The 27,507-nt window shown below is 49.6% G+C and overlaps 1 protein-coding gene across 2 annotated transcripts in view; it reads left to right on the top strand.

Moving 5' to 3' along the window:
• Nucleotides 1–27,507, top strand: part of Mtcl2 (microtubule crosslinking factor 2) — a 67,464-nt gene that overhangs the window by 29,151 nt on the left and 10,806 nt on the right. Inside the window, exons 4-14 of one of the 2 annotated variants that reach the window (XM_085697128.2) lie at nucleotides 6,693–6,755; nucleotides 7,530–8,705; nucleotides 10,946–11,086; nucleotides 15,012–15,137; nucleotides 15,414–15,644; nucleotides 15,884–15,988; nucleotides 16,748–16,915; nucleotides 17,749–18,000; nucleotides 21,651–21,722; nucleotides 22,572–22,642; nucleotides 24,501–25,851. In XM_085697128.2, the coding sequence (XP_085553254.2) occupies nucleotides 6,693–6,755; nucleotides 7,530–8,705; nucleotides 10,946–11,086; nucleotides 15,012–15,137; nucleotides 15,414–15,644; nucleotides 15,884–15,988; nucleotides 16,748–16,915; nucleotides 17,749–18,000; nucleotides 21,651–21,722; nucleotides 22,572–22,642; nucleotides 24,501–25,851 (3,756 nt within the window). The remainder of the gene's footprint in view (nucleotides 1–6,692; nucleotides 6,756–7,529; nucleotides 8,706–10,945; nucleotides 11,087–15,011; nucleotides 15,138–15,413; nucleotides 15,645–15,883; nucleotides 15,989–16,747; nucleotides 16,916–17,748; nucleotides 18,001–21,650; nucleotides 21,723–22,571; nucleotides 22,643–24,500; nucleotides 25,852–27,507) is intronic. The other variant, XM_085697129.2, reaches the window with a different exon arrangement.

The following is a 27,507-nucleotide window of genomic DNA, read 5'->3' on the forward strand; positions in this document are numbered from 1 at the left end:
CAGAAAACTGTTAATATTTGGTTTGAGACACGAGTCTAAACTGATTTTTCCTGGCTTTAGGGTGGCTCGGAGGCTAAGAGAGCTTGCTGAGTAAGCATGGCGTCCTGAGTTCAAATCTCCACAACCCATATAAAGAGTTGGGCATGATCCCAAACAGACCTGCAACCCCAGTACTGGGGAGCAGGGAACAGGAGGACTCTCCAGGTTCGGTGGAGAGTGTGACAGAGTGGGACAGCTGAATCGTGGCTTCCATGCGTGCAGGGCGTGTACACACACCACACCCATATATTATCCACACATACACATGATAAAATTAAAATTTTTTTCTCAACTTACGTGGTGGTCTCTCCAAAAACTATATGACTTGTCTGCCTAATGCTTTGGCCATGCTGCAAGGAGTACACCTCACTCTAGAGATGCACCCCAAACCAGGGCCCCCTCATGGTCAGTTCTGGGCATCAGGCAGTCTGATTTCAGTGAGACGTGTATGGACATCGCTCCTTATTTGGTGAGTTGGCAGCAAGGAAGCACAGGAGGTGTTGGCGGCCGGAGGTCCCTGAGATGTGTTTAGGCAGCTCTCTCCTGGCCCGGGGAAGACAGAACTCAGGATTGCTGAGTTCTTAATGGGAAGGATTGGATCAGGGGTGCTCAGAGCCACGCACCACCCCCATTCCTCATAATGGTCTTATGAGGAGTAAGGAGTGAGTCTTTGCTGGACGTGTGGCTGCATTCTCTCTGGTGTCCTGGCCCACCCTAAGAGGCCCGGAGCCAGAACACTGCCTTTGGAACAGTACTGGCCCCACCTCTGGGAGCTGTGAAAAAGGGGCTCTGACAGACCTTGGCTCCCTGGAGGAGCAAGGCAGTCTCCCAGCTGCCTGACCAGCTGCCACTCAACAGATGGGAGGGCGGTTCTTGTGCTTGCTGAACCTGCCTTGGTTTCCCTCCTGAGCTCAGGGCAGTGCAGGAGTCCAAACGGCTCCCATGTGGTGGGAGAGGGTTTACTCCAAGACAGAATGACTGGAACCACTGTAGTCCACTGCCCCAGGGGACACTTCATACCCTCTGCCTGCCTCCGTTCTGTGAGGTTCCAGCTCCTCGACCTGCCTGCTGGCAAGGAGCACCATGGCTTCTGGGAGGGTTTTGAAATGAAAAACTGTAGGCGCTGTTTCCCTTCCCCCAACAGATCCACAGAAGTTAAAGAATCTACTAAGCTACCACTGGGAGGATCGAATCCTTTCAAGGTTCTTGCAGTCCAGTACTCGGAGGTTCCTACTTGGGAGGTGAACAGACAAGTCCAGTAGGATTTTCTGTAGTGTACAGACACATTTTTTATGTATACATGTGCATACTTCTTTAAATTGAAAAATGTAACATACACTTAACGAGGCAAAAATCCCATTGCAAAAGCACATAAATGCATGCCTGGCATAACTCTGAGGAAGGGTTCCGCAAGCGCTGGCTGCACTGCCTGCCCCTGGGGCAGGAAACTGGGGACCCACTGCTTCTCTCTGTTCTTTGTGCTCTTTGAATGTCACCATGTGACTGTGGCATCTATTCAAAATGCCAGAACGAGTATGAAAATATACAAAATAATAAAAGCTGTTCCCAACCACTCCCTTCTCATCTGCCTAACCTGGGACTAACAGTTTGCTTTGTGTTTCTCTGGGCCTTTCTGTGTTTGACAATGCACCTTCCTATGTCTTTAAAAAATGAATAAAGATGGGCTTAGGTTGCACATGTGGTTTTTGTAATGTGCAGGATCATGTTGCATGGACATAGCCTTTTAAAATGCTGGGTGCTTCGGGTTGCCTTCAGTCTGAAGTGCTTATTATAAAGGTCACAGAAGCAGATCAGCATAGGAAGGGAAGAAAGTCCCACACAGAGCCATCTAGTTCAGTCCTAAAGACAGAGCCAAAGGTCTAGAAAGCGCTCCAGAGGAGGCCAGCTGGCAAAGGTCCCTTGGGGAAGGGAGGAGGATGGGGGCAGCAGGAGAGGGGCCTTGGATTTATCTTCTTGACATCTGTGCTTTTCTGGTTGGTTTTTTTTGGGGGGGGGTTGTTTGTTTTGATTTGTGGAGACAGAGTTTCTCTGGATAGCCCTGATTCTATCGACCAGACTGGCCTTAAATCCCAGAGATCTGCCTGCTTCTGCCCCCCAAGTGTTGAGATTAAAGGTGTGCGCGGCCACCGTCTGTATTTCTGTACGTTATGTGAGCGTTTCTGTTTTGTTTTGTGGTAGGGCTTACTATGTAGTCCAGGCTCACCCAGAACTCACTATGGACACCAGGCTGGCCTGGAACTTGCTATGCAGACAGGCTGGTTTTTTACTTGTGGCATCCTTCCTGCTTCTGATCCCAAGGGCTGCATGTATAGCTGTGTACCATTATGCCCAGGTACTCAGTTTTGGTATTTCAGTAACATTTTATTGAGCTGTAATTAACACACTATGACTCTGCCCTCCTCTTTTTTATTTGCAGTGCTGGGACTTGAACCCACGCCAGCCAAATGCTCTACCTTTAAGCTACATCCCTAGCCCGAGTTTGCCCTTTTAAACTGCACAGTTAGTGGGTTGCACAATTGTGTATCCATCCCTACTCTCTAAATCCAGGACGTTTTTGTTACACCCTAACAAAAACATGCCAACCTTATTAAGAGCACACCTCTTAGCAGTCACTCCCCAATCCTTCCGACGCCAGCTCTTCAACACCATTAGTATATTTTCCATATATTTGGGATTTGCCTGGGCTGGACATTTTGTGGAAATGGAACCTGATGCTACATGCCTGTTTGGGAAGACACACACACAGGTCTAGTCTCCCCAGACAGGGATCCCACGACAGACCAAAGTATAGGTACCACCAAAGCCCAACTTTGTGAGCCAACAGGTTTTATTGGGGTTATTTACAGGAGTATAGGTGAAGGGTCACTTACAGAAGCAGAAATGACTCACAGACAGCTGCATCACTAAGGCCCACCCCGGCACAGGTGACATCTCACAAAAGCCGGGAATCCTGGAGCACACTGCACAGCCTGCAGACAGCTCAGCAGGTTGGAGTGTGTCCTCCCCAAGTGACTCTGGTCTACCGCTCTTCCAGGCAGCTCAGCTGGTTTCTGATTCTTTGAGGCAGCTGATCTGGCCTTAGAGTCTTTGCAGCTTTTCTCCTCTGAGAGTCGTCTTTGGAGTTCAGCTTCACTTTGTATGAAGCTCTCAGCTTTTATCGCCGACTCTGGCAAAGAGGGGCCTAGTGAGCCTGGTCAGTTTCAGGGACTTCTGAACCTATTTTGAGTTGTTTACATTCTTGCTTAAGGAGCTTCCTGCAATATGAAATGTTTTAATCTCAGAAGAAACTGCCCAGCGACAGTGCCTGCCGTGTCGGGATGGCCTTGCTTGCTTCACGTGGTGTCTTCCAGGCACCCATGCAGCCCTGAGCTTCAGGACCCCATTCCTTTCATGACTAAGTTTTTATTGTGTGGACACGCCAGGGTTTGTTACTTGAGTCCTCACCTGGAGGCCATATTCGGTCGGAAGCTTTATTTGTAGGTTACGTCCATTCCTCCACAGAGTGTTTAGGTGGTTATTTGTTAGCCTACTATCACAACCTCTTCGTCATTCTCAGTGTCTTTTTACATCATCTCATGGGTATATATGTGATAACTGAGAACCCTTAGAGATCCAGGTCTCTTCACTTCCTTGCTGTGATCAGGGGAACTTGGTGGTGCTGTGGTCACCCAGCTCGAAGGAGTTTCTACTCAACCCGTGATGATGGGCCCATCTTTAAGGCGGGGAGTTTGATGCAGTCTCCCTCTGAGCTTTACCTTCCAGGCCGTTTGTCCTGGTACACCACCTCTCGTGAAAGGGCTTGTTTTGTGACCCGCATGCCCAAAGTCCTCTTTTGAAAGATCTGGGACTCTTTGCTCTTGGCAGGTAAAAACACCAGACTCAGAAAGGAACCCTATGACTTCCTAGCAGCAGGCTGGCATAATTGGTGAGTTCCAGGCAAATGGACCATCCTGTCTAAAAAAAAAAAAAAAAAAAAAAAAAAAAAAACCAAGATGAAATGATGGGAGCTTCTGAACAACTAAGGTTGTTCTCCAGTCTCCACATGCATGCAAACATGCAAACACACGCACGCATTTGTGCATGCAGACACGTGCTCACTGAGGTTGTCCTCTAGTCTCTACATGCATGCATACACACACATGTGCACACATACTTACGTATGTGGACACACACACACACACACACACACACACCCTATAGGCCAACAAGCTTTACTGGGAAGCGACTTTAAACTTTGATGACTGAAGCCTACCCAGGCCAGTTATTCCAGACTCTGAAGTGATGCTTTCCGTGGTGTTTTCCTAAATCCCCCAGGTAATTCTTCCCGCGTGCAGGTTGGAAACCACTGTGTTGGCCCCACTCTAGCCCTCATCAAAGATACATTTTCTCCCACCAAACCTTTGGAATGCAATGAAGAGCTAGGTCAAGAACTGGTTATAGGTTGGCTTTGGTTTTGCTACAGAACTCTGGTCAAGTTCCCCTTTCTCAGTTTCAGTAAAACAAGCCTTAATGGATTAGAGAATAGCTCCATGGTTAAGAGCCCTGGCTGCTCTTCCAGAGGACCCTGGTTCAAGTCCCAGCACCACTGGCTTCTTCAGGCACTTCACACATGTGCTGCACAAGCGTACATGCAGGCAAGGCACCCATATACATAATATAAAAATAAATAAAATTAAGTCTTGTCTTTCATGCCTACAGTAATGGGGAATGAGATGAAGGTTGGGGTGAACATATATCTAAAGCCACCGGAGAGCATTTTCAGAAATCCGAGTGGGCAGCTCAACTCAGAAAGTTGAAAGCGACCCAAGTGTGGTTTGAAAGGCTGGTGGCATGAATCATCCCTCTCTCGGGAGGAAATGTTCAATGGAATCGTGCGTCTAATTGAATGGACTTCTTTAAACAACAAGAAACTTCAGGACTGATTACTGTAGCATTTCCTCAAATTCCCCACCGTGGGGCTTGTGCCGTTTTGCACTCCTGCCAGCAATAAATGAGCCCTCTTGTTTCGTTTGAGCCTCACCAATAGGATGTATTGTTAGATGGTTTGGCCTTTTGCCAGTCTGATCATTGAGAAGTGGTACCTCAGGGTAGCTTTCCTTTGGGCGTCTCCGCCCTGAGTGGGGCCAAGCATCTTTCCAGGGTTAAGATCAATTTGCCTTTCTTCTATAAACTTTCTTCCTCCCTGAACTGGGGATGGAACCTAGGACCCCATGCACAGTGGACAAGCTCTCTCCCGTTGGATAGTATCCCCCCAGTCTTTTGGGTTTTGTTTTGTTTTTTTGTTTTTGTTTTTTTAGGCAAGGTCCTAATCTGTTGCACAGAATGACTTGAATTTATGATTCCCCTGCCTGAAGCTCCTGAGTAGCTGGAATTATAGGACTGCCCCCTGGGCCTGAGTGCCCGTGCTCTTGTATTCCTAACCCATTTTCCTATTGAAGATCTTCTCACCAGTTCATTGTTTATCTTTTAACTATGTGCATGTGTGTGAGTGTGTTTCTGGAGATGAAACCCAGGGCTTGGAACACTTTAGGCCAATTTTCTACCACTGAACTGTGTTGGGACCAAGATGGTTTGTTCTCTTTTGTTTCATTTTTAATCTGTGTAGTGTTTGCCTGTGTGATCAAAAGTATCAATTCCCCTATCTGCAGCGCTACTGGGTGTTTGGACCTTTGCTTGTTAGTCTCTCACGGCCGTTTTTGGGTCTCCTGTGCTGTTTCTAGTTTTGCACCCACATTTTGCTCATTAGTATTCATTCTGTGTTCAAGGTCCTATGAAATGTCACTTCCTGTGAGACGGAGATTTGCATGCAGAGTTTTAGGGAAGAGCCCCTTCGGCTGAGACAGGGAGTGAGGCCGAGAAAGAAACTGAACCAGAGAGATGGCATCAGGTCGAGCTAGTGGCCCTTTGGGGTTGAGGCACGGGGACCTGGGCCAGTCTGCAGATGTGGGTTCCGCCCAGGGAGAGCTCCCCTTAGCCAGTGAGCACCACCAAGAACAGCCTTCAGCTTGGAGGTCTTTTCTCGGGGGAACGAACCTCTTGGTCCTGAAGCAGGAGGAAACAGCATCCTTTGGGTAGCTCATTTGTCTAGTTCAGTGTCATGTTCTCTGCACTCTGAGGTGTACTCAAGAAATCTCCGATGAGCCAGCGAAAGACAACCAAGTGTCAGCCATGAAAACACACACAAGTGACATCTGGAGCGAGAGGCTGTACTTATGTATTTAGGAGCACACACATGTGTAGCAACACTTAAGAAAGAGGCCATGAATTTGAATGAGGGGAGGTAGGAGGGAAGGAAGGGAGAAAATGATGTAATTTTATTATAGTCGGGAAGAAAAAAAGCCAGAAACCACAACAACAAAGACTACAAGAGCACAAACTTCAATTTCCAGCCAACGGGATGACAGCAGCTGTAGTGGGTGCTGTGGGAAGGAGCCCTGGGCAGGGTATTTAGTTACTTCCTCCAGTCTGTGAGTTTGCCTTGTGCAGCTCAAGCAGTGATTCCTGGCTCAGCCTTGGGTTCTGGCTAACACATACAGGCTGGGTTGGGGCCCTGAGTGTGGCCATTTGGGGACATCTCTTTGGATGTGCATCATCTTCGTGATCTTTCAGTTTGGCTTCTTCTTTCCTTTTAGCATTCCTTGAAGAAAAGAGGAACCCGATCTCTGGGGAAGACAGATAAGAAGCCCACTGCACAGGTATTTCCTCAGCATCCCTGGCGCACCCTGCCTGTAGTTTGGAAGCCCAGATCAACTTTAAGCGTCCTGGGTAGTCCCCAGAGTTCCCTAACACACATCACCCCCACCCCCACCCCGTCTCCCTGAGCATTTTCTTCCCCTGCGCATTTCTCGACTTTTCTAGAAAGCACTTCCCCCAAGCCCACTCTGAACTGATACTTAGACATTCCTGGACCCACAGATTGCTCACCCAGCTTAGGGACAACTAAACCCAAGGTTCAGGGCCAGAGACCTTGAACTTGGACTCTGCAGCTTGATGGCTGTCCGACTGAGACAAATCACATCAACTTTCTCATCTGTTTCCTCATCTGTTCCTGTTCTGTGGGTTTGTTGTAAGAATTAGATCAAAGCACCGTGTTTTGCATGGGCCGGGACCAGAATCCTGTTAACAGCCAGGGTGCCAGGCACTTTTTGTACACTTTCCCCTTTAACAGTCATCGTGTGGGAGAGGAACGGTTGTTGTCCCTTGTACAGATGGGGCAGTTCTATCAGGAATGTACATAGTCAGTCATAATGTTACTGGCTCCAAGTCTCTGAGATTGTAGGCAGTGTGTCCTGGCCTCTCAATATCAATGTCATGTCGTTGTCCCCCTCCCCCGGCTCTGCTTCCTGTGGCCTCTAGGCCTCGACTCACCCCTGTGTTCTCAGACATAGTCAGTGCACCCGAGCACTGTGGATCCGAGCTGACAATAACCTTCCTTATTGCTGTCTGTCTCCGTGTCCATTGGGCCGCAGGAGGACAGCGCAGATCTGAAATGCCAGCTGCATTTTGCAAAGGAGGAGTCGGCCCTCATGTGCAAGAAGCTCACCAAGCTGGTCAAGGAGAACGACAGCATGAAAGAGGAGCTGCTCAAATACCGCTCCCTCTATGGGGACCTGGACGCAGCCCTGTCCGCAGAAGAACTGGCTGATGCTCCGCACTCGCGTGAGACAGAGCTGAAGGTGCACCTGAAGCTGGTGGAGGAGGAGGCCAACCTGCTGAGCAGGCGCATCGTGGAGCTGGAGGTGGAGAACCGGGGCCTCCGGGCCGAGATGGATGACATGAAGGACCATGGCGGCGGTGGGGGCCCCGAGGCCCGGCTGGCTTTCTCTGCTCTCGGTGGTGAATGCGGGGAGAGCCTGGCCGAGTTGCGGCGCCACCTGCAGTTCGTGGAAGAGGAGGCTGAACTGCTGAGGCGCTCCTCGGCAGAGCTGGAGGACCAGAACAAGTTGCTGCTGAACGAGCTGGCCAAATACCGTTCTGAGCACGAGCTGGACGTGACGCTGTCGGAGGACAGCTGCTCGGTGCTCAGCGAGCCCTCGCAGGAGGAGCTAGCAGCTGCCAAACTGCAGATCGGCGAGCTCAGTGGCAAGGTTAAGAAGCTGCAGTATGAGAACCGCGTTCTCCTCTCCAACCTGCAGCGCTGCGACCTGGCCTCCTGCCAGAGCACACGCCCCATGCTGGAGACAGATGCCGAGGCCGGGGACTCTGCACAGTGTGTGCCTGCCCCTCTGGGCGAGGCGCTGGAGCCCCACACTGCCCGGCTCTGCAGGGCCCGCGAGGCTGAGGCGCTGCCTGGGCTGAGGGAGCAGGCCGCCCTGGTGAGCAAGGCCATCGACGTCCTGGTGGCTGATACCAATGGCTTCTCGGTTGGCCTCCGCCTATGCCTGGACAATGAGTGTGCAGACTTGCGGTTGCACGAGGCGCCTGATAACAGCGAGGGCCCCAGGGATGCCAAGCTCATCCATGCCATCCTGGTGCGGCTGAGCGTGCTGCAGCAAGAACTGAACACTTTCACACGCAAGGTGGATGTGGCCTTAGGGAGCTCCGGCAAGGAGCAGCCTGAGTCCTTCCCTGCGCTGCCCACCTTGGGCTCCCAGGGGCCCTCTAAGGAGATCATACTGGCCAAAGACGTTGGCTCCGACTTTCAGGTAAGATGCCCAGGGCAGGGTCCTGTTACTTTTATTACATACAAACTTAGTGCTGAAACAGGCACAGGACAGAGAAGGATGCAAATCTATGTATACAAACAATTTTACAACTCTCCTGCAGTCAACAGTCATGTGCTTATCATCCAGAACATGACCAGCCGCAAGTCTGCTCTGATCAATCTCCCTGTTGGGCACTATCCCTGCTTCCCAAGACAATCTCCTGATTTTATCCATCTTTGAACTTTATATAAGTGGAATTATACAAACCAAACACAGCAGTACCTGGCTTTGTTCACTTGGTCTGCTATTTGCTGTAACAGGTAGTAAAAATGTATTTATTCCAACTTACTAAGTATAAAATAAGCCTATTGGCTCAGTGAACTGCCAAGCAAGCATTTACTGTGGATGGAGGTTGAGTCTGAGGTCCTCTGTTTTTGTTAGATTGCCCCTTTCTCCCTTCCTTCCCCTCCCATCTTCTCTTCCAGTGCTGGGGACAGAACCCAGGGCCTCATACATACTAGACAAGTACTCTACCACTGAGCCGCATCCCTGGCCCCTCTTTATAAAACATCTTTGAAAATTTACATGTGTGCATATGTGTATATATATGCCACCTGTGTATGGGTGTCCACAGAAATCAGAGGAAGGTGCCGGAGCCTCCAGAGCTAGAGTTGCCCGAGGTTGTGAACTCCTTACTGAGTGTTAGGAACTGAACTTGGGTCCTCTTGAAGAGCATCAAGAGCTCGTAATCATTGGGCCATTTCTCCAGGGCAGCCACCCTGCCCCTTCTTTTCTTATCTCGTTTGGAACTAAAATTTTTATTATACTTATTTTGGGGTGGATAGGGAGTGTTAGGGGAGCCATTGTGAACAGGTAGTGGTCACAGAAGTCAGTTCTCAGATGGTCCTGGAGATCAATTCAAATTGTCAGGCTTGGTAGTACCATTACCCACTAAATTATCTTGCCAGCCCATAATTTTAAATTTTAAGGCAAACGTTTGTGGGGTTTTTTTAATCCTACTGATGAGTTTTTGAGAAGCTTAGTCTTGATATCTATGACATTTTAGAAAAACTAAAATAGCAAAGATATCCAGAAATTTACAAAGTATTATTGCAAGAGCAATACATAAATATTTGAAGCAAAGAAAATAAGTCGTTTACCACTCCCTGCCAATACCTCTATAGATGGCCCCCACTGGTGGTGTTCAGTACAGGTATCACATGCAGCAGCCATGAGGAGATGTGGCTCAGGCTCCATCCCCAGCACAGAACAGAAACAAATCAAAACTCCCAAGACAAATTTTTAAAATGAACAAAGATGACATAGAATTGAATTGCAGTTTCTTGGCACATTTCAGATGCTTATGTCTAGCTGGGTCCTGAAAGCTTGCTTTCTAAACCTCCACATGCCCTCTCTGTGCTTGCTTTTTCTCCTTTTTCATGTTATAACTACTGTTGCTGGATCAGGTGTCTTCCTCAGGCACTGTAGTCTGTGTCCATTTGCTGGATACTTTGTTGCTAGTTCCTACCCTTTGTTCTCAGCACAGGACAGAAGGTAGTCTGTAGAACCAGATAGTAATTGGATTCCCACTCCTAGTGAGGAAGACTTAATCAACATGGCAAGCCTGTGAATGTGGTATGACACAGAAGAGGGACCTGAAAGAAAGATACACAGTTTCTATCAACAAGGAGCTTGTCCTGGTTCTTGAAGACGCTCAGCTCATATAGAAGAAAGATGGTAGATTCAAGGAACTGTGCAGAGCCACGGGGCTGGGCTGCAGAGAGTATGGTGTGGTTTGGTTTTCATACTGAGAGCGGATTTCTGTCCATGGCACTGCACTGTACTATAGCAGCTTCAACTCATGCTTTGCTGTTGCAGCTTAAGATGGCTTCATAAACGAGTGCACAGACCCCATGTTGAGTCTCCTTGTCTCACCCTGAAGTGTGAGCTGGGATCACACAGGGGGTAGAGCAGTGGAACTGTTTCAGCAGGCTTTGCATAACAACCGTTCACAAATTTCGTGTTTTCACTTGCCCACTCGTTCGGCTTTGCAACAAGCCATCATTGAGTGGTGGGAATGCACCCCGGTAAGACTGGGATCAAGTTGCAAGGTCGATCCACCTGAGCCTCACTCTCATGTGGACAAAGCCTATTACAGAGCTGAGGCCTGGTGGGGACCTTCTGAAGCTCTCCTCCGGCGTCTCCCCATGGCTCTCTTCTGCTTGTGCCCCTCGCTTTAGCCATCTGACTTCAGAGACTTGCTGGAATGGGAGCCTAGGATCCGAGAGGCCTTCCGTGCTGGTGACTTGGACTCCAAGCCTGACCCCAGTCGGAACTTCAGGCCTTATCGAGCTGAAGATAATGATTCCTATGCCTCTGAGGTGGGTGGAGGACTAAGCCGGAGGTTGGGTTGAAGGAGATTAGTTGGGGCCCTCTCAAAAGCAGGGTAATCCTCCAAGGATGGTGCTATGGGCTTTGGGCATTCTGTTTGGTTTTCAGCTTCCTGACAGCCAGGGCAAAATAGGAAATAAGGGCTGGGCGGTGGTGGTGCATGCCTTTTAATCCCAGCACTCGAGAGGCAGAGACAGATGGATCAGAGACAGTAAGATCGAGGCCACCCTGGTCTACAGAGTGAGTTCCAGGACAAGCGCCAAAGCTACAGAGAAACCGTCTAAAATTCCAAAAAGTCATAGATAAATAGACTAATTAATTAATTAATTAAATTTTAAAAAGGAAATAAGGAATTTGAATCAACCTCATGCTCTAGTTAGAGGAAGCTTAGCTAGACATGGTGTGTACCTGTAATCCCAGTGTCAGCATGCTGAGGCAGGAGGAATGCTGAGCTGGAGGCCATCATAAAATGACTAACATATATAGCAGGGAGGCAATGGTCTCTCTATGCAGGCTCTTTGAGTTCATGTTGTGAATCTCCTGCACGCTGGCTGTGAGATCTTGGGTATGTCACTTCGCTTCCTGACTTGTCAGGTGTGATCTACAAGAACAAAGCCCCTCATAGGGCTATTGACAGGGGTAGAAACATGAAAAGCTTTAGCTAAAGGGCGGCCGCTATGGGTAAGGATGAGGACAGAGTCCAGGACATGTCACTTGGACTCAGGGGACCTGAGCAAGATGTCACTCTGCTGGTCTGTGGTATGTCCTTGGATACTTTCACGTCCTGAGGCCCCAGCTTTCCCACCCACAACATTTATGATCAGTAGAATTTCTAAGGTTCTCTGATCCTTGAGAAGTTCCCTGTGCACTTTGAGCCTGGGTTGCCCCCTGGAAACCAAAGCTCCCTGCAAACTGAGGTGGTCTGGACATTTCGGTAGTCATAGGGGAAGGAGGGGAAAAAAAGGAAAAACAGTGTCTGGGTATGTAACTGACTGTAGTACTGTGTACTTACCATGCAGAAGACCCTAGCTTTGATTCCCATTGGGGAGATGGGTACCGAGAAGGAAATAAGCTTGTTTGTGTCAGCTGGTTTACACATTTAATCAGTTCCCTTTATTCTTACCGAGCAGTTATGACTGAAGCATGAAACATGGCACCAACCCTGATTTCAAGGAGGATGTATGAGGGTAGCAGCCTGATAAAGGGATTTTTGTTTGCTGAGCCAGGGTCTCAGTGTGTAGATCACACTTACCTCAAACTTAGCATCCTCCTGCCTCCAGCTTCTAAGTGCTGGGATTGCAGGCACAAGACACTTTGCCCAGATCTGCAGAGATTTTTAATACAGAGCATGTGCACAAGACATGCCTCAAATCCTTGCAGAGACAGTGCCAAGTTATCATATTATTGGCCACATAATTTTTTCACAGCAGGACACCCGCCATGCCTGGGATCATTTCCATTTTCCTCTTCCTGCACAATGTGTTAGAATAAACATTCCTGTTACCAGAAAGACTTAATGCTGTTCTGGTTTTTTTTTCTCCCCCGAGATGGAGTCTCAGGCTGGTCTCAAACTCACAGGCTCAGGTGATCCTCCTGCCCCATGTACCACTTCATTTCATCTGGCTAAAACTTTTTGTTCCTGGAGTCTAACAACAAAGTGACAATGGGATGGGGCTTTAGCTCAGTGATGAAGCACTTGCTTAGCATGGATGGGGCCTTGAGTCCAATTCCCAGTATGCACACACACACACACACACACACACACACACACACACAAAGGTAGGGAAGGAACAGAGAGGGAGTGTGGTGCTTTGAGACAGGGTCTTGCTTTGTAGCCCTCGCTGGCCTCGAGCTCACGATCTTCCTGTTTTGTAATTAGCATCTATATCCATAAACAGACCCCAGGAAGTTCCTTCTGTGTTCCCTTCTAGTCTCTATCTGGACTTATGAAAGAAGAGGTTTTAAAACACGTTTTACACGTATGTATGTATTTAGTGTGTGGGTGCACATGTGCACGTTGTGCTGCACATTCTACTGTACATGCACCATGCATGTCTAAGTCAGAGGACAGCTTGTAGGGGTTCCGGAAGTCAAACTCAAGTCCTGATGCTTCTCTGCAAGAGCCTTTATCTGCTACTGAGCCATCCTGCCAGGCCAAGAACACCTCAGCTTTGCCTATTTAAGTTCTAAATGCTTTTAAAACATCATTTCCCCCACAAATTGGAGAATTTGGTTGACTTTTTTTAATGGTCTTGTTCCACAGTCGTTGTAAGCCATAGTAAGGACAATTGCATCCTCAGACATCAGTACATGAAGATTATAAAGAAAGTTAAGACCATTATGTAGCCAACCATGTTGATAGTTGACGTGTTCTGTAATGACATACAAACACAGCATCTGTAAGTGTACAGCCGAGTGGAATTTTGTATATGTAGACCCATTAAACACATTTTAAACTTCATTATTTATTATTTAAATTGCTTCTACAATTCTTATATTAATTAAATTTATTCATTTATTTTACATCCCAACCAGTTTCCCCTTCCCCCTCTCCTTCCATTCCCTCCCACCACCTCCCTTCCATCCCACCCCACCCCTAATCCACTTCTCTGTTTCTGTTCAGAAAGGGGCAGGCCTCCCAAAGGTATCAACAAAGCATGGCATATTAAGCTGCAGTAGAACTAAACCCCTCCCCTTGTATTAAGGCTGGGCAAGGCAACCCAGTCTGAGGAATAGGTTCCCCAAAGCCAGCCAAAGCATTAGGGACAGCCCCTGCTCCCACTACTAGGAGTCCACAAGTATACCAAGTTACGCAAGTGTCACCCATATGTAGAGGGCCTAGATTGGTCCCATGCAGGCTCCCTGGTTGTTGTCCAGGCCCTGTGAACTTCCATGAGCCCAGGTTAGTTGTTTATGTGGTTCCCTTGTGATGTCCTTGACCTCTCCCCACTCCCCCCCCTGCACAACCCTTCTCTCTCTTTTCAGCAGGATTCCCTGAGCTCAACCCAATGCTTGACTGTAGGTCTCTGTACCTGTTTCTATCAGTTGCTGGATGAAGGCTTTCTGATAACAACTGGGGTAGCCACCAATCTATGAATCTAGCAGAATATCGTTATGTTGACTTTTTTCCTCTGTGTATGGAAAGATCTCCCATGCTCCTGAATCGGTAGGATTAAGTTAGTAAAATGTCCATCTTACCAAAATCAATTTACAGATTCAATGCAATCCCTATCAGAATTCCAACACAATTCTTTACAGACCTTGAAAGAACTTCATATGAGAAACAATCCAGGATAGCCAAAACAGTCCTTACTGTACAATAAAAGAACTTCCAGGGGTGGCACCATCCCTGATTTCAAGCTCTACTACAAAGCTATAGTAATAAAAACGGCATGGTATTGGCATAAAAACAGACAGGCAGATTAACGGAATCGAAGACCCAGATGTAGATCCACACGCCTATGGACACCTGATTTTTTACAAAGAAGCTTCTAAATTTTTAATTATAAGCAATGAAATAGCATATGGTGGCGAGCACCAATAGCCCCAGCTTCTTGGGAGACTAAAGCCGGAGGATGCCTTGAGCCCAGGAGTTTGAGACAGCCTGTGAAAAATAGTGAGGCTGAGTCAAAAATAAGTGAGTCAATCAATTAAAGAGACTATTGACGACTTTGTGAGTCAAATTTAGTTTTCACAGTACATTTTCCCTGTAAATTTGCAAGTGAGAAATGTTTAAAAAAAATTATAGCATGGAGGGTTTGATGCGTACGGCTTCATCTAACTGTCTCGATGACCCTCTGAGGCAAGGACCGTGTCGTGCCTAATAGAGGACACCGGGTCCATCTTCTTGTTGATTCCCTGCTACTGCTGTTCTCTGACCACAGCCTGTGTCCCCCCCCCCCCCCCCCCCTGCAGATCAAGGAGCTTCAGCTGGTTCTGGCCGAGGCTCACGACAGCCTCCGGGGCTTGCAAGAGCAGCTGTCCCAGGAGCGGCAGCTCCGGAAGGAGGAGGCTGACAGCTTCAACCAGAAAGTAGTCCAGGTGGGTTTGTACCACATTTTATTTTCATCTGTACAACCTCTCCCAGGACTGAAGATACAGAGGTCGTGGTGTAGCTCTGTGGCAGAGCACTTGCCCGGAATGTGGGAGTCTCTGGGTTCTGTCCCCAGCATGGAAAGAAATCCCTGGGTACGATGGGCTGCTATCGGTAGAAGCCCTGGCAGTGCCAAGGAGGCGCTTGCCATTGCTGTTCCCCTCTGCCCGTGATCTGGATCTGGAATCAGCTGGGGCTTCCCGTGTTCACTCCCGTCCTGACAGCTGAAAGAAGACCAGCAGAGAGCGCTGCTGAGGCGGGAGTTCGAGCTGCAGAGTCTGAGCCTCCAAAGGAGGCTGGAGCAGAAATTCTGGAGCCAGGAGAAGAACATACTGGTCCAGGAATCCCAGCAGTTCAAGCACAACTTCCTGCTACTCTTCATGAAGCTCAGGTGGTTCCTGAAGCGCTGGCGGCAGGGCAAGGTTCTGCCCCACGAGGAGGATGACTTCCTGGAGGTACGGCTGAGCTCAGCCCCGCCCCTGGGCGGGAACAAGGAGGCGTGGGGCGTGGGTTCTGCCTCTCCGACTGAACAGAGGCAGGGTAGGGGGTGGGTCACAGTTAAGATGTGGGAAGTCATCTTGAGACCCTTGTTCTTCTGCATGGCTGTGCCATCCCCTTCCCGTCGGGACTGCCTGCTTGCCAGTTTCCCTATCCTCTGAGGGCTGAGTCCATTGAATGTGGTTTCTCAAACCAGGTGAACAGCATGAAGGAACTGTATCTGCTGATGGAGGAAGAAGAGATGAACGCCCAACACTCGGATAACAAGGCCTGCACTGGGGACAGCTGGACCCAGAACACGGTGTGTTCAGCCCCTTCTGGTCCTGCTCATGTGCACCTCATCCATTAGCGATCACTTCCTGCTGTGTTCTCACACAGCCCTGATGGGACACAGGATCCGCAGATGGTTATTGACTGGGAACCGGCCCACCAGTTGCTCAGGGCTAGGGGAATGTGAGTCATCCCAGGGTAGTGACAGAAGGCCAGATGAACTTGAAGTCACAGGAAGGAGAGCAGTTAGTTTGTTGTACAGAGAAGAGTGTCACAGAGAAGTGTCACGTGGGTGAATAGCCTGGTCGAGTTCAGAAAGGGCAACAGGCCATATCGAAGCAAGAGGACTGTGTGTACAGAGGTGTGGCACGGTGTGCTGGAGGGTCTGTGACCAGTGTGACCCTGGGAGAGGGGAAGGCTACCAACCAGGCCAGGGTTACACGAAGCCACAGGTCAGAGGGAGCCATGGAATCAGCCTCCTAGGGTTCTACAGTAAGCTGAGGTATGGGTGAGCAGTGTGTGAGGAACCAGGAAAGGGGGATACCGTTTGAGAGACTAGAGACCTGCAGCCTGCAGCCTGCAAAGCCTGGGGAAGGTTGTTTCTCTGCATCTGAGCAGAACAGCTGCTTCTGGAACAATTCATTGCTGCTCAGCTTGGCTGTTCCAAGACTGGCCTTCGCCCTCTCTGAGACCAGGAGGGCCCTAGCTGGACGGCCGGCTGAGTCAGCAGTAGCAGGGCTGCCCTTCCTGCCTTCACAAAGTTCTTGACCAGGCCTTGCTCTATCTGTAGCCTAACGAGTACATCAAGACCCTGGCCGACATGAAGGTCACACTGAAGGAACTGTGCTGGCTGCTCCGGGACGAGCGTCGGGGTCTGACTGAACTTCAGCAGCAGTTCGCCAAGGCCAAGGCTACGTGGGAGACGGAGCGGGCAGAGCTCAAGGGCCATGCCTCGCAGGTAAGCCTCCTCACGCTTCTCGGGCACATCTCCTCCCTTGTTCCCAGTCCAGATCTAGACCGTCAGATCCGGGAGGCGGGTACTAAGCTGTGCTCTTGGATGCACAGGACCGCTTAGACTTCAGCTTGTGACCCAGAGAGATTGACAGGATCCTAGGCTACACTGTGGGCTTGCAGCATGCTTCCATACTGCCTGCATGCCACATCCAGCCTGACTCCGGGATGGACCTGACTAGGATGTCAAGAGAGTGAAGAAAAGACAGACGGACACAAGGATGCACAGAAAGCTGGCCTTGGGTGATCTGGGTTCTCTGCTGGAGAAACCGCAATGCTCTGGAAGCTTAGCCTATTTGTTTTGTGGTTGAATAGAGCAGAGAGACAGAGGCATGGTTATTAATACAGATAAACGAGGAGGCATGGCCAGGTGGTGGTGGTGCATGCCTTTAATCCCAGCACTCAGGAGGCAGAGGCAGGCAGATCTCTGTGAGTTTGAGGCCAGCCTGGTCTACAAAGTGAGTCCTAGGACAGTCTTGAAAATAGTCAAGAAAACACTGTCTTGAGAACCAAAATAAATAAATAAATAAATGAATAAATAAATAAAGTCGATAAATAACATGATTATCAGTAGCTAGGGGCTCTGCCTATTGTAGCCAGATGTGAAATGCTTGCAGAGGCTTAGGAAGAAAACATGAGATCCCGGGTCTGGCTTGTATGCAGAAAGGGGTCCACAGCTCTGTTGGAAGCAGCATCAGAATGGAGAGTCTCCAAAGCCTCCCTGGTATGGGTGGGGAGCCATTGTCCCCTGCCACTACCCAGCTGATGGTCTTCCTGCAGATGGAGCTGAAGGCTGGGAAGGGCGCCAGCGAGAGGCCCGGGCCTGACTGGAAGGCTGCACTGCAGAGGGAGCGCGAAGAACAGCAGCACCTCCTGGCCGAGTCCTACAGCGCCGTCATGGAGCTGACGCGGCAGCTGCAGATGAGCGAGCGCCACTGGAGCCAGGAGAAGCTGCAGCTGGTGGAGCGGCTGCAGGGCGAGAAGCAACAGGTGGAACAGCAGGTGAAGGAGCTGCAGAACCGCCTCAGTCAGGTGAGGTGGGATCCAGGCGCTCAGGCAGCAGAAGTGCTCAGAGAGAGGCGTGAGAGTGCTCAGAGAGAGGCGTGAGAGCCGAGCCATTGCCTTTGCCTCCATCTTTCAGGCCCCCCTCTGCTCGCTCCGCTCTTACGTATGCCAGCCTCGCATGCCAGCCTCACGTAAGCCCATTGTGTCCTGCACATCTTACAGCTTAACAGTTGCAATAAGAACATTTTTTTCCCCACAAGTTCACATTGGCCAGGCGTCAAGTCATGATAAGCCCATTATTAGGGCCTATCAAAACCAGGACCCAAAAGGGAAGAGCCAAGAGCGCTTCCATAGGAAAACCGGAGTCTCTGACCAAGAGAGGGAAACCAAGAGCTAGAACATTACAAAATACACACTCTGTCTGGCTTCCTACGTTTTTGCTATGTAGGTCTACACCTGTGGAGAGTTTTCTGTTTGGTTGGTTTGGTTTAATTGAGTCATTATGTTCCTGCGTGCACACTTGCCTCTCCCGTGAATGAGAGCCTCATTCAGTTTAACTGCTGCCTGACTCCACCATTCATTATTCCACACAGACAAAGATCTAGGTCCCATGTTTTCGTTGGGGAGCTGGCAAGGTCTCTCAGTTGGTAGAGCACTTGCCTAGCATGCATGAAACCCTGGATTGGATTCCCAGCACCACAGGAACCAAGTGTGGCAGCTCATGCCTATAATCTTTTGAGAGGTAAAGACAAGAGAATTTGAGGTTCATCCTCAGCTACCTAGTGAGTTTGGAGCCAGCCTGGTTTACAGGGAACCCTATCTCAAAAAAACAAACAAACAAAAAACCCCCCAAAACAGGCAGAAAGTAGCCCTCTAGTGTCATCTGCACATGTACATGTATACACAGTATTACACGTGTACATGTATGCACAATATTACACGTGTGCATGTATTATACAGTATTACATGTGTACGCGTATATACAATATTACACATGTACATATATACCCATTATTACACGTGTACACATGTATAGCGGATCAAAAGGTTACTGGCTTCAGAGGGGTTTTCCCATTGTCATCCATCGGTATCATATCATGTAATGCTTGTCCCCTATCCACCCCCACCCCCATCATAGCCAAAGCAGCATGCAAACGTGCTTTGGTTTTTCCTCCCCAGCTTTTTTGACTCCCTGCCTTTGGACTCACCTGTTGAGGACTAGCGTCTCTCTAGGAGTTACCTTCTTTGTGTGTCTTCTCAGAATGCACTCTCCAACCCTCCCAACCCTGGAAGGTCACTTTGCAGATTAGCAAAATGACCCAAAATGTCCTGCTTAACTGTACAGAAACATGGCAGGAACCTCACATCTGGCAGATTTTTAAAAAAATATTTACTTATTTTTGTTTCATGTGAATGAGTGGTTTGCTTGCATGTATATATATGTGCCATGTCCATGCCTGATGCCCTCAGGCCAGAAGAGGGTATTGGATTTCTTAGAACTGGAGTTACAGATGGTTGTGAACTGCCATGTGGGTGCTGGGAACTGAGCCTGAGTCCTCTGGAAAAGCAGCAAGTGCTTTTAACGGCTGAGCCATCTCTCCAGCCCCAACATCGAGCATGAGCTGACCTCTTGCAAGGGACTGGGTTTTCTCCAGGGTTGCACTCCCTCTGAGGGTCCCATTTCCTTGGTGTCTGTGTGGCAGATTCAGGCTGTCACACCCGCAGATGAAAGCACACTCCCTGTGGTGTGTGGAATGCGGAGCAGAGCTCCCTTTAGCGTCATCCGGCCACTTCTGCCTGTGGAATGATCCCTTTTTGTCACATTATTTTTTAATGATTTGGAAATCATTAAGCCAAATCTATGCCATGTTTAGTGGGGTATCAGCATATACACAGCTGGGACCTTCTGGCTCATAGGTACTGAGTCCTGCACTTTGTTTCCCAGCAGGGACCTTGTGTGGAATTTGCTGACTTCCTAGTTCTGATCTCCTGCTTCCCTCAGTTCAAACCAGGACACCCAAAGTTGCATCTTCTTTCTCTTATTTTCTTCCCCCTTCCTCCCTTCCTCACTTTTTTCCTTTTTTGCTTTATTTGTTGTTTTGAGACTGCGTCTCTATGTTCCTCACTTGGTAGTTGTTCCAGACCAGCCTGGAATGCTTGGTTCTCCTTCAACCTCTCTAGAGCTAGGATCACCGGCATTAGCCCTCACATCCATATTAGCTACGCTCCCAGGGAAACCAGCCTAGTCAAACAGCCTGCAGAGCAGCAGGAAGGGATCTTCATCAGTGTTCTGTTGCCGTGAAGAGACATCGTTATCACTGCAGCTCTTGTTATCACTGCAGCTCTTGCAAAGGAAAACATTTAATTGGGGCTGACTTGTAGATTCAGTCTGCTATCGTCATGGTGGGAAGCATGGTGGCTCACAGGCAGACATGGTGCTGGAGGAGTAGCTGAGAGTTCTATATACTGATCCAAAGGCAACAGGAAGAGAGAATGACAGTGGGCTTGACTTGAGCAAAAACCCACCCCCAGTGACATACTTCCTCCCATATGGCCACATCTACTCAAACAAGGCCACACCTTCTAATAGTGCCACTCCCAATGAGCCTATGGGGGGTATTTTCATTCAGACCACAAAGGGGCCCCTGATCAAAAGGCCCAGCCTAGTCAAGTCACCCTCTGATCTCCCAGCTTCGTCTGCACAAGGAAGATGGCTGCTTGACCTTCTCATCTCTCAGGGCAGCCATGGGAATAATAGAGCTAGTCACAGGAGTGGCACAGTGTTCCTTGGCCCCCTGCCTGGGCCTTGGTTTAACATCTTCATCTAAATTTCTGTTTCTGTTCATTCGTGTTGAGGTGACTTTGGTTATCCTCCCCACCCCCATTTTATTTGTCTTACATTGGGTTCTTAAGAAGCAAAGTTGGAGACATGGGTTTAAGTGCAAACAGGTGCCCAGCCCGGCCTGGCTTTGCTTACGACTTCCACTTTTCCCTTGGAACAGTCCTAGGCAGAACTACAAGGTTTGGGGGACATAAGCCTTACTAACACTGGGAAAGCCCTGGGGAAGCTGGGGTGAGTCACCCCTGGTGGGAGTTAGTTGTAAAGCCAAGGAGGAATTCCTTCAAAGTGGTGGTGCAGTGCTTGGAATCCCAGCTGCTAGTGCAGCTGTGCACATCTGGGCCAGTCCCTTCCTGTTGTCTTTATCCTCTCACCTGCGACGTGGAAGTCATCACAGTCACGCCTGCTCCTGTGGTCGCTTTGAGGATTAAATGAACCGATGTGCACACGCAAATGGACGCTCTGAACGTGATGGCACTCCCAGGGTCACCTCAGGCCTCAGCAGGAAGTAGAGCTGGGTTGTTGCTGATGGCTGGCCCTTGATGGCAGATGGCAGCATGGTCCCTTAGGTGCAATCTCTATTGCTTTTCCGCCTAGCCATTCTATGATCTCTACCATAGGTTAAGTAGCAACTGTTAACTCTGTTAACCGTGTCAGGAAGATGCCAGCCAGCAGCTGCGTGTTATTTACTGTTTTCCAAATCCACCCATGGGGGCTCATATCTGCTATCCACTGAGAAGCTAATGCCAGGCCCCCCCGTGTGGGTCATGAGATGAGGGCTATAGAGTTGAACCTGCCGAGTAGCCCTGCCCACCGACCCACACTCTCTCTTTCTCAGCTGCAGAAGGCTGCCGAACCCTGGGTCCTGAAGCACTCAGACCTGGAGAAACAAGACAGCAGCTGGAAAGAGGTGAGGACATCCCGCTACCCATGTTTTATTGGCTCCTGACAATGCTAGGGAATTTCTTGCTTATGGGAAAGGTGGCAGAATGAATGTTAACCCTGTACCCAAAGCCATACCTTCCTCATACCCATGACTCCTGTCCATGGATTGGGACTTGGGAAAGGTCCTCTGCTGGGGATGCAGTTATACTTCAGCAGAAAGCAGGCTGTGTGGTCTTAGGTGAGACACTCTCCATCTCTGAGCCCAAGCTGTCTCATCGCCCTGGCCTAGTCCTAAGTGGGGTCAGTAGGGTCACACTGGAGGAGTTTGCACATAGGTCCAGGGACATTGTCCATAGAACACAGAGCTGTGTAACAAAGGTTATGTACAGGCCCTTCGCATCGCCCTTCCCTCCTCATGAAGGCATACTACTCAGAAAATGGGGCTACAGAAGGCAAACCCCTATTCTGGGGGAACTGAGACACAGGATTTGTGGGGCTCACAGGACTAGTGATGCAGATCTGAGAACTCATGGGCCCTGCGGACCCGGTATGGGGAAATCTCATACCATCATAATGATGCCATTACTATCAGCCATATAGCGCTGTTGTGGAATAAGATCTGAGTCTCCAACAGTCCCTCTTTCCCTGGACCTTCTTTGTCCACCAGGTACCTGAGCCTGGGCCACATCGCTGCTGGAGGGGAGTGAGGTGCAATGGTCTAGATACTGGCCAGCGGGCCTTTTCAACTGCAGCTGAGCACATCTTACTCGGAAGAGAGAACCCACACGCGAGGCCTGGGCTCAGCTCCCACACTGTTTCCTTTTTTCACACGCTGGTCACCAGAACTGACTCTTCTTGTCTCTCCCTTTGACAGACACGAAGTGAGAAGACCCACGACAAGGAGGGTGTTTCTGAAGCTGAGCTTGGGGGAACCGCCTTAAAGAGGTGCTGGCCCCTCACTTTGCCCCCGTCTTCCCCTCATAGACCCTTGGGTTTGACTCTTTTCGCTCCCCTGCCCCATGTGTCTGTCCACTTCTGTCCCTGTGAGAGATGGGAGAGCCACCAGATGGTTTTTTCTCTGGAACCCTGGTCACTCGGGGACGAGAAAGCTTGGGGCTATGAGGATTACAGTGTGCAGTTTAATGTTGATTCTGGGTATAGAAAGCCAGGGCCTCAGCTGCACTTGCTGGGGGAAAAAAAGCTGTTTGTCTCCTTTGGGGATTATCTTTTCCTCCCTGGAGTTTGGGTCATGGTAGATATCCATTCCTGGGGTTGTTGGACAGGGTTCATTGAACCCAGCCCCATGCCGTGACCAAGGGGACGTCCAAGGATGGTGTCTCCACCACTAATACCCTCCATGAAAGAAATGATGGCAATACAGAACATTCTAGAATGAGGAGGCCACTGGGGCCAGAAGGTCAGGCTTCAATTCTAGCTCTGCCATTTCTAGCACTGGAGCCTTGAGTACCTCCCTCTCTATAGTGGGATAGTTGGAGATGCCCCCCTCTCTCTATAGTGGGATAATCAGAGACGCCCCCCTCTATAGTTGGAGATGTCTCTCCATAATGGGATAGTTGAAGATGCCCCCCTCTCTGCAGTGGGATAGTTGGAGATGCCCCCCTCTCTCTATAGTGGGATAATCAGAGACGCCCCCCTCTATAGTTGGAGATGCCCCTCCATAATGGGATAGTGGAAGATGCCCCCCTCTCTGCAGTGGGATAGTTGGAGATGCCCCCTGCTCTGCAGTGGGATAGTTGGAGATGCTCCCCCCCCACTGGGATAGTTGGAGATGCCTCCCCTCTGCAGTGGGGTGGTTGAAGATGCCCCCCCTCTGCAGTGGGATAGTTGGAGACACTCCGCCTACTCACTGGGATAGTTGGAGACGCCCCCAGAGCTCCCTAACGACCAGTCACGTGCAGGAAGCAAACCCTACCTGGATATAAGACAGGGAATGAGGACAGTGGGTCAAAGGAATTTCAGATGATTGGCGGGGGACCTGGGGTACTGCCAGGTTAGTCAGTGGGCGGCTGGAACTCAAGATTACTGAGGAGCCTGGGAGCCAGCAGAGGTCAAACGAGTCAGTCAGAGCCACCTCAACTCAGGTATGAGGAGGCCAGGCACTTACTGCAGATCCCACCTGTTGTGTGCTATGTTCAGGGGGATTGAAACTGCTGATTCTGGCTTCCTGTAACTTGAAGGGCCTGCTTGTTGGGGTTTCTGTCCCGCCCAGTACCCCAACAAGCCAGCAAGTCCCAAGGAAAATCACACACAAGACTCCATAAGGTTATAAACTGATTGGCCCATTATGTCAGGCTTCTTATTAACTCTTATAACTTATATTAACCCATTATTCTCATCTATGTTAACCATAATGGCTCCGTACCTTTCTCAGCTGGGCAAGTTACATGCTGCCTCTTCAGTGGACTGCGCAGGAGTGCCCGAGGAACCTTTCTCCTCCCTAGCCTTATCCTATTCTCATTACTCCACCTCTACTTCCTGTCTGGTTGACCCGCCTATACTTCCTGCCTGGCCAATCAGCGTTTTATTAAAATACATGATTGACAGAATACAGACAATTCTCCCACACCAGCTTCCTCTGTCTAGAGGCTAAGTGTGGTCCTAGTATTCGTGCCTCTTGAGTATGTGGGTAGGTGTATAGAGGATTTGAGGAGGTGCCAGCAATGTTGTCTATCAGAGATAGGCAAGACAGGCTTGGTCTCCACATGCATATCCAGGAAAGTAGACTAGCATGCTTGATATGTTATTTTTCGTTAATCTCATTTTCTTCCTCTACTCTTCCCAGGACCAAATCAGTTTCCTCCATGTCTGAGTTTGAAAGTTTGCTCGACTGTTCCCCCTACCTTGCTGGTGGAGATGCCCGGAGCAAGAAACTGCCCAACAGCTCTGCTTTTGCCTTTGTGAATACCGAACCGGTGGAGCCTGAAAAAGACTCCAAGGAAAAGTCTGGGCTTTCCACCCGGGACTGCAGCCGTGTGGGTACCCTGGCCTGCCAGGAGCCTGCAGGGAGGCAGATGCAGCGCAGCTACACTGCTCCAGACAAGACAGGCATACGAGTCTACTATAGTCCCCCAGTGGCCCGGCGCCTGGGTGTCCCTGTGGTCCATGACAAGGAGGGCAAGATCCTCATTGAACCAGGCTTCCTCTTTACCACAGCCAAGCCCAAGGAGTCAGCCGAGGCAGATGGACTGGCTGAGAGTTCCTATAGCCGGTGGCTTTGCAACTTCTCCCGGCAGCGCCTGGATGGAGGATCTGGGGGCAACACCTCGGGTTCTGGACCTGCTTTCCCGGCAGCCCTGCATGACTTTGAGATATCGGGCAACATGAGCGATGACATGAAGGAGATCACCAACTGCGTGCGGCAGGCCATGCGCTCCGGCTCGCTGGAGAGGAAGGTAAAGAGCACATCCAGCCAGACGGTGGGCCTGGCCAGTGTGGGCACACAGACCATTCGGACAGTCAGTGTGGGCCTGCAGACTGACCCGCCCCGCAGCAGCCTCCACAGCAAGAGCTGGTCACCCCGCAGCTCCTCGCTCATGTCAGTACGCAGCAAGCAGATCTCCTCCTCCCTGGACAAGGTCCACTCGCGCATTGAGCGGCCATGCTGCTCACCCAAGTATGGCTCACCCAAGCTCCAGAGGCGATCAGTGTCCAAGCTGGACAGCACCAAGGACCGCAGCCTGTGGAACCTGCATCAAGGCAAGCAGAATGGCTCTGCCTGGGCCCGCTCCACAACCACGCGGGATAGCCCGGTGCTGAGGAACATCAACGATGGGCTGTCCAGCCTTTTTAGCGTGGTGGAGCACTCAGGGAGCACTGAGTCTGTCTGGAAACTGGGCATGTCTGAGGCCCGAACCAAGCCCGAACCTCCCAAGTATGGCATTGTACAGGAGTTCTTCCGGAACGTGTGTGGCCGGGCCCCGAGCCCCACTACCGCAGCAGGAGATGAGAGTTCCAAGAAACCAGAACCTCTTTCCCCTGCCAGCTACCATCAACCTGAGGGCGTAGCCAGGATCCTGAATAAGAAGGCAACCAAGGCAGGTGGTAGTGAAGAGGTCAGACCCACCATGCTTTCCCAGGTGGGGAAGGATGGTGTCCTTCGGGATGGAGATGGAGCCTTAATTCTTTCCAGTGAGGTATGGATGGGCTTTACCCTTCTATCAGGATGGGGGATTAGCCTAGAAAGTTTAAGTGCTTGTTTTGTTTTGTGCTGTGTTATGTTTTTTATTCTTTAAAGTCAGACTGTTCTGTAGCCCCGGCTGGGCCTTGAACTTTCTGTCTGGCTAATGGTGACCTTAAACTCCTGATCCCCTACGCATTTACCTCCAGTGTGCTGGGATTATAGATTTGTGCATGACACCTGGTTTATATGATCTGGGATGGGCATAAACATACCTGACGTGAATAACACAGGTCTTGTGCCAAGAGATGGGTGGACATGCATAACCATTTGCTTTACCACCATGCTGCAGAGATCTGCGGCACACCTCCAGAGGAGATGTGCCTACGGAGTGGCTTGCTGGGCTTCTAAGTTAGCATTCTGTGTGTGCCTTGGTAGCTTAAGATTGCTGTAACAAGAGGATAAATGCCAGGAAAAAAAGCTTCGAAAAGCTCCAGATCGGCGCTTTATCCACCCCTATTCTTAGGAGTCTGGTTATACCCCATTCACCAGCCGCCCCTTCCCCCACTCCAGCAAGACTCCATGTCTAAGTCCTCTGAGAATGTCTTGCTGCATACCCCACTCCTGATACCAATTTTGTTGTGTTAGGGATTGTTTGAAGTGAAATTTAGTAAAGGAATGTGTCTACATTTGTGTTGGAGATGGGGAAGGAGTGGCTTCTGCAGGATCGTAGAGTCTCCTGGACCCTTGAAGTGGGTCTGGTGAACTCCGCAGCACTTCCCTCTTTTATTGCTTGAACTCTGATTTCTTCTGTTGCTCCTCTCTTTCTTTCTGTTTCTTTTTTAATATTTTATTTTTATTGTTTGCCATTGATGTTTGGCCTGCATGTATGCCTGTGTAAAAGTGTCAGATCCCCTGGAGCTAGAGTTACAGACAGTTGTTAACTGCCATATGGGTGCTGGGTCCTCTGGAAGAGCAGCCAGTGCACGTAACCAGTCAGTCTCCTGGGTTTTTTTTTTTCTTTTAAGATTTATTTATTTTATATTTATGTGTCTATATGTGAATCCACTTGAGTCCTTTTACATCATGTGTGTGAAGGTGCCTACAGAGGCCAGACAATGTCAGCCCCCCTGAAACTGGAGTTCTAGGTACCTGTGAGCACCTGATGTCGGTTCTGGGATTCAAATCCTGGTCCTCTGCATGAACAGCAAGTGTTCTTAACTGCTAAGCCATCTCCCCAGCTCTCTCTCTCTCCCTCTCTCTCTGCATTTGCCTAAGGATCAGGTAGATCGTTGCTGCTCTGGTTCTATATCTTCCAATTCAAGCACCTAAGAGACGTTGACTCAAATCCCTCCGTCCCAGTTCTGTAGTTTTAGGAGAAAGAAATTGATTGGCTTAACCTGGATGAAATGTACCCCGTGGTTTGGTTCAGCTGTAGATGGGGCAGTCCCACGGTGTACCTACCCAGTGAGGGCTGGAGAAGGCCATGGGTGGGATGGGATTGTGACTGACCCAACAGGTCCATTTCTCCATTTCTGTGTTTAGGTGGTTTCCAGTTCACCCCGTGATAAAGAATGCTGTATTGAATGTCTTGTTTCTTTAAGTTTGAGCTTCAGAAATAGGATAAAAGAATATTTAAAAATTCTTTTTAATTCAAATAAGGCATTTGATG

Source organism: Myodes glareolus, chromosome 10, assembly GCF_982192425.1.
Source record: "Myodes glareolus chromosome 10, mMyoGla1.1, whole genome shotgun sequence".
Lineage (NCBI taxonomy): Eukaryota > Metazoa > Chordata > Mammalia > Rodentia > Cricetidae > Myodes > Myodes glareolus.